We start from the raw sequence: 7,405 nt of genomic DNA, 5'->3' as shown, positions 1-7,405 counted from the left end.
CGGCGGCAGCAACCACAACCGGCGGCAGCGAGGGACGGGGGGAGAAGGGGGAGCAGAGAATCAGGGGGAGGGGCCCGTGAAATCCGCAAGGGGGCCCGCCCCCCAGGGCCCCACGCAGGCTACGGGCCTGCTGCAGAAGAAACTTAAATTGTTGGCACAATATGAACAATAAACAAAACAGCCATAAATTATGTTAAAGATTATTAACTTTGGCAGTTCTCTAACCTGAATGTAACTTCAGAAAACTACTGTAAGTAATCTACACACAGAAAATATTGAAATTTAGCCTCCATAGGTACTTGCACTGCATCATAATTTACCAAAGTTAAAAATGACCCCAAAGTCTCTGAGTTCTCTTCTATTTCCTCTACTATTTAGAGTAACACCTTGGATGGGCACAAACCCATGGACTGAACTTTTACCTTGGGACCATGTGGCTAGGGTCAATAGGGAAAAGACCAAACCATGAGAACTAGGATAATGCTGAACTTCAACTACTGCAACTTCAAGTAAGACTAATCTGCCCTATTTAAACATATTTTAGAATAAGTACTGAGTGGCTTCCGGTCTGGCTCCCGCGAATGGCGGACACATCCTCGGGTCGCTCCTGAGGGCGTCTCGCCCGCCCGCGGTGGGGGAGGGAATCCGCGCGAGCGGAGACCCGAACGAGCCCCTCAGGAAGAGAGGAGCTCGGATCCGGGGCGCTTTAGGGCACTACAGGGGGGAGTCTCTCTTTCGGCCGAGAGGTCGGAGACTGAGGCTCCCGCCATGCCCTGCCCCAATGGACCTTGCTGCGTGAGCGACCCCGTTTTACGGGGTTTAGCGGAGCCACCAGACGTCACCGAGTGATAAAGCGATCATCCGAAAAAAATGGAAAAGAAAAGATCGGCTTAACTGTGAGTTGTCAAAATGCAGAGAAAAAGAACTAAAACCGCTCCCCCCCCCCAGCGAAAAAGGCGAGGAGGTTAATCCTCTAACTGCATAAGCGAAAAAGAAAAGGAGGGGGGGAATGGACTGAGCGAATAGTGGTGTTTTTCTTTGATGTATTTGAAATAAAGCAAGAAAAAGTTTTGTTTCTCTGGAGCGCATTTTAAGAACTTTATTGAAAATAAACAATTTAAAAAAAGATGTCGGAGCTGGGCAAAGGCAAGCGGAGAAGAAGGGAGGGACTTCCGTCTGGGTGTTTGCTTATATATGAGAGCCGGCTGCTTAATGCTTGGATTGTTTATGGCTGTGAATCTGACGGGGGATTGTGAAAAACGGAAAAGTTTGAACTGTGACAGCGAGAAGTGCCTTGTAAGCGCTTATAAAAGTCAACAGTTGCGAAGGAGGATCCAGCGGAGAGTTTGGGAGCGGATAAAAGCGAAATTGAAATTTAATACCATTCTCAAAGCTGGAGACCTCCTGAAACGGCATGAAATGAAGAGGATTTATAGCACATGAACTGAAAGAGTTAACAGCAACCCGAAGGACGATTGAAAAAAGCCGGAAGGTGAGGAAAACAGAGGAAGCTCCTCCACGTCATCGGGAGTGTAAAAGTAACCAGCACGCAAAGAAGCGGTTCTGAATGCGCCCTGAAGAGACTTTTTAACGGAAATTCAAAGGAACATTACTAACATACTAACATAGAACTATTTGTGACCGGATTGAAAAAAGATGTTTGACAACACACAGAAGAAGCCTAAGAAGAATGTTTGGACATTACTAACAGTTTAATTTACCAGTTAATATATCACTCAGCTTTCTCTTTCTCCCACTATATACCCCCCCCATTTTTCCTTTTAAGCGAAATACCTCCCCTTTTTAGGAGAGTCAATAAAATCTTTATTTAAAAAAAAAAAGAATAAGTACTGAGTATAGGGAGAGTGTTTTCATATTTTCTTTGTACCCTTGCTCAGCCTGAATGCTTAAACAGAAGATATGTAGTCTTGTTTCCATTTATTACACTTCCTTAAATTTTGCGTTCTCTATGCCTGATCTTTGCAAATATGCCACACCAATGTGGCATTGTAATCAGAAGTGCAGTAATGAGGAGGAGCAAAGGTCAGCTCACAATCCCAGGAGCACGATAGCTCAAAATTGTGAGGTTGCAATAAATTGCCCCCATGCTAGCCTGTAGGAGTAAAAAGGGGGAGCTACTAGGCAGAGATTTTAAATGGCAATGAAGGAACAGAGGGTTAGATGTACAACTCCATTTAGCAGGAGATACTTGCAGATTTGCTGGTGGCAGTGGAAGTTTGTTTCTCTTGGGAGTGAGGGAAAGGGGTGGTGTTGCCAGGTAGAGATTGGAGATGGCTGCCAAGGTTTTCAAACCTCCCAGGGACCAACCCAAATCAACATGAGGGGATTGCGGGTCAGTTCCTACACACCCCATATCTCCAGTTAAGGATCACGTAGTACATTACATAAAACACCTCTGTCTACCTGAGACCCTGGAAAGTGGCTGAGTAGACAATAGTGACTTTGGTGGACCAATACTCTGATTCAGTACGATGCAGCTTCATGTGTTCATGTAACTGGGCAGACCTGGATTCAGTGGCCTTGGCTCATAATTCGTTCTCGGCTAAACTGACTTCACAGGGTTGCTCTGGGAATAAAATGGGGAGAGCAGAACCATGTGTGGCCCCCAACCCCTTAAAGGAAGAGCTAAAGAAAGACAGGTACACCAATTAAACTTTGTCCTCACCATTTAAAAAAAAATAGGTTGTACTTTAGTCATAAACTTATTCCTGGGTTCCAGCCCTGACAGGAACAGAGATGAGAACACCACTGAGTTCACTGTGGTTTACTCCCGCACAACTGTGCAAATGACTGTAGCCACGACACTTCTATAGCGCTTTATCTATGTTTGCAGCAATCGACAGGGCTTATGTTGGGAACTGTTTCTATTTTCAGAGATGTTAACAATCAGTTTTAGTGAAATCCCCACACTCTGGGTTTGAAATTAATTTTGCCCTGCTTTTCTTCTCCTCCTCAATGTATTCGTGAATTTTACTAACACCCCTGAAAGAATCAAAACTCGGCCAAGTCCACGAAACAGATGAGGGAGGGTCTAAGCTGCTCAAGAGACAAGCCATACAGCTCAGGATTGTCAGAAGCAGTAGAGAAATGGGTTATTCTCAATAGATTGCCTGCTGGCAATGTTGTTGTTGTTCAGTCGCACAGTCGAGTCCGACTCTTCACAACCCCATGGACAAGATCTCGACAGGCGCTCCTGTTTTCCACCGTCCTCTGAAGTTGGCTCAATTTCATGTTCGTTGCATCTATGACACTGTCTAACTATCTCATCCTTTGCCGTCCCTGTCTTCTTTGACCTTCAATCTTTCCCAGCATCAGGGTCTTCTCCAGTGAGTGCTCCCTTCTCATTTGGCCAAAGTATTTGAGCTTCAGTTTCATTATCTGGCCTTCCAGGGAACAGTCAGGGTTGATTTCTTTTAGGATTGACTGATTTGATCTTCTTGCAGTCCAAGGGACTCTCAAGAGTCTCCTCCAGCACCATAGTTCAAAAGAATCTATTCTTCGGTGCTCGGCCTTCCTTATAGTCTAACTCTCGCAGCCATACATGACTACTGGGAATACAATTGCTTTGACCATGCGGACTTTCATTGGCAGGGTGATGTCTCTACTTTTTATCATGCTGTTTAGGTTCGCCATCGCTTTACTCCCAAGGAGCAGGCGTCTTTTAATTTCATGGCTGCAGTCACAGTCTGCGGTGATCTGGGATCCCAGGAACGTTAAGTCTGTCACTACTTCCACGACTTCCCCTTCTATTTGCCAAGAAGTGATGGGGCCGGATGCCATAATCTTAGTTTTTTTGATGTTGAGCTTCAAGCCCACTTTTGTGCTCTCCTCTTTTACCCTGAGCAAGAGGCTCTTTAGGTCCTCTTCACTTTCTGCCATTAGAGTGGTATCATCTGCATATCTGAGGTTGTTGATCTTTTCCCCAGCAATCTTAATTCCCGCTTGTGATTCATCCAGGCCACCATTTCGCATGATGTACTCTGCATATATATTAAATAAGCAAGGTGAGAATATACATCCTTGTCATACTCCTTTTCCTATGCTAAACCAATCAGTTGTTCCATATCCGGTTCTGACTGTTGCGTCTTGACCCTTATACAGGTTTCTCAAGAGACATGTGAGGTGGTCTGGTACTCCCATCTCTTTAAGGACCTGCCATAGTTTGTTGTGATCCTCACAGTCAAAGGCTTTTCTCTATTGCTGGCAATAGAGCTGCCTTATCAGTGCGGGACAGAATCCCTCAGTGAGAACTGAGCTGGAGGGTGATAAGTATCACTTGATATTTACAAGTTCATCTTATTGTGTGGACCAGAGTCAATGGGAATATATCAGTTTAAATCCAAATCTGTTATCTTAATTGTATTGAGCATAGGCTGTAAATATGCCAAGCCATTGTTGACATTTTCCCATTTGTCTTTTTTTTGGGGGGGGTAAAACAAAAAAGAGGTTTCAGTTGCACTGTAAGATCCATTACATTGGGGCTGACAGCTGTATCAAATTCATTCTTGCAAGTTCTAAACCCCCTTTGAGTGACCCCCCCCCCAACAATTTTGCAGTTAATATGTAACTCATGGTTATGGTTGTGGGACCATGAAGGGAAGGAAGATGCTGTGTCTGGACCAGGCCTGATTTTTCGGGTTCTGATTCTGTTCTTTCAACAAGGTAGAACTTTTAACTGAATATGTCGTAGCTGTCAAGAAACCAAAGTGTGTATATTGACCAAAGTGAAAGCAAAAGATAATACGACATTTTTTCCCTTATTTTTTCAGCACCTGAGGGAAATCTTAAGTTTTTAAATGTCATAGATTTCTTTTTTGGGCCTATAAGAACATTTTTTTGTGTGTGGAAGGAGTATTAAACTGCACATACGAATGCATATAACACTGCCATTGCCATAGTGGGGCTGCACACTAATCATGAAAGCTACAAAGCCAGGTCATCTACTGGTGAGAAATGGGCTTCCATTGCTCAGGGGTCTCGCTCTAAACGCAGAAAAATATGACTTGATTGAGGAAAAGAGGGAAAAAATCTGTTCCAGGAGAAATAGAAAGTTGAGGGTCGGTTAAAAGGGGGAGGGGAGGAATGGGGACCCTGACCTGGTCAAGTCTCTGAGAACTAACACAAACCTGGAGATACCAATGTGAGTGTGAGCTATTCCAAAATACTTTATTTTTCCCCACCCATAATTCTTTGTGAGCCAGTTTAGTGTAGTAGTTAGGACTCTAATCTGGGAGAACCTGGTTTGATTCCCCACTTCTCCACATGCAGCTGCTGGCATGACCTTGGGTCAATCACAAGTTCTTTCAGAGCTGTTCCCTCAAGAGCAGTTCTTGAAAGAACTCTCTCAGCCCCATCTACCTCTCAGTGTCTCTGCTGTGGGGAGGGAAAGGGAAAGGGATTGTAAACCACTCTGATACTCCTTTGGGTAGTGAAGGGCAGGGTATAAATCCAGTCTCCTCCTCCTCCTTTATACCTAGTTCTCTCTAATAGTGGAGTTCATGCCCAAGGGTCTCTTAAGAATTCAGCAGCTCAGGACCACCCATGGACAAGGTTTTAGCATACTGTGGGGAATTCTTCAGGTGTATGGGAAAATATTATTTTGTAAATTAATAGCCTTTCCCATTTCTAAACAGCTTGATGATTGACCGAGCATGCTCTAGGAGGCATGGGATAAAGTGGGGGGAAGACAACAGATAGAGATGAGGAACATGTAACTTCCCCCTTACAACCTCTAAGGGCTTATAACATCCTGAAGAGTGAGATTTGGGGTCCGGCAGATGTTTCCTAATGATTTATGTCCCCTGCAGTTTGTCTTGAATAGTATTAATGATCGTGCAAATGCATAATTCATTGAAGCATTTGAAAAAAATGAATCGTGATAGGACACAATAGAGCAGCCAGAAGATAAATAGATATTGACACTTGGAAAGAAAGAAATCTATTCCTCTGCAAGCTGGGGAAGGCAGGGAGGCCTTGTGTAAGCAATGAAGGGGTAAAATAGTCACACTCCTGCATATCTTGATTTCGTGTGAGAACAAAAGGGGGGGATTAAGCTGAAGATGAAAGTGTTTGCATGTGGAAGCTTCCTTGCTATAAAGAGTAATAGGAAACAGAACAGTTGCTCAGATTTTCCCTCCTGCAAAATTCCTAGGATCCAAGGGGAAATTGGGAAGGGTTCCTTCAAGCAATTCAGGAAATATATAAAGATGGGAATGCGAAAGTAAGAGTAAACAATGAACATTCACAAGTATTCCCCATACAAGGAGGAGTAAGACAAGGATGCCCACTATCCCCACTTATATTTATAATAGCAATTGAACAACTAGCAGAACGAATTAGAAATTCCGGAAGAATAGGTTATAAGATAGGTAATGAAGAAATGAAACTCAATTTATTTGCAGATGATATCATAGTAATCATGACAAACCCTAGGGAAGGAGTTAAAGAGGTTAAGATCATTTTAGAAGACTTTGAAAAGTGCTCATGGCTACGAGTTAATATGGCAAAATCAGAAATCTTATATCTTAACGTTAATAGGGAAGAGCAGCAGGAGATAAATAGGAACACAAATATAGGACTGGGTGTTAAGAAATTTAAATATTTAGGTATAGTTTTGCAAAAAAAATATTGACAAAATGATAAAGGATAATTATGAAAAAACATGGAAAAAAATAGAGAGGGACATGAAAAGATGGAATCATAAAACGTTCGGGATATCAACTAGAATAAGAAGCGTTAAAATATTTTGGGTACCAAAGTTAATGTACCTATTCCAAACATTGCCATTGGGATCGATGAAAAAAAATTGAACAATGGAACAGAATATTAAAATAGAGGATATTCAATAGTAAAAATGTAGATTTCATAAGAGAATAATATATAGTCACAAATCGGAATTCGGATGGGGAATCCCGGACTTAAACATCTATTATGAAGCCTTTCAAATAAAACCAATATTAGAAATAGGCGAGGAAAAGGCACAAAAGTAGGTTAAATTTGAGAACGAAATCAACAGTAATATAGGAAGATTTGGCATTTTTACCAGAGTAACGACAAAAGACTTAAAACAAACAATAGGCCCTAGAAGAGCATCACTAGAAATTTGGAAGAAAGGGTATCCATATTGGCTAGGGAAAGTCTCAAGATGGACCCCCCTTGAAACAATAAACAAGGAAGTGCAAGAAATTAAATGGGAAATGCTAAAATCTAAAGGCTACTCTAAAGTGGGCGATGTGTTTAGGGGGGAAACCTTAAAACCCTTACAGGAAATAACAGAAGAGATAGGCAAACAATATTGGTTAAAAATAGCAGGGCTATATAAGATAGTTAAAAACATTAGTGAAAAGGAAGACCTCTGGATAGACGCACCAATGGAAGAAATATA

The 7,405-nt window shown here is 42.4% G+C and overlaps 1 protein-coding gene across 1 annotated transcript in view; it reads left to right on the top strand.

Annotated features, from left to right (window-relative positions):
• The first annotated feature begins 480 nt into the window (after positions 1–480).
• Positions 481–7,405, top strand: part of LOC107113918 (potassium voltage-gated channel subfamily A member 6-like) — a 15,583-nt gene continuing 8,658 nt past the window's right edge. Inside the window, exon 1 of the mRNA XM_015415321.1 lies at positions 481–509. Coding sequence (XP_015270807.1) covers positions 481–509 — 29 coding nt within the window. The remainder of the gene's footprint in view (positions 510–7,405) is intronic.

The sequence above is a fragment of the Gekko japonicus genome, unplaced genomic scaffold (assembly GCF_001447785.1).
Source record: "Gekko japonicus isolate JY-2015 unplaced genomic scaffold, Gekko_japonicus_V1.1 scaffold600, whole genome shotgun sequence".
In the NCBI taxonomy this organism is placed as follows: domain Eukaryota; kingdom Metazoa; phylum Chordata; class Lepidosauria; order Squamata; family Gekkonidae; genus Gekko; species Gekko japonicus.
The sequence above is the reverse complement of the archived record's forward strand: the minus strand, read 5'-3'. Positions and strand labels throughout refer to the sequence as shown.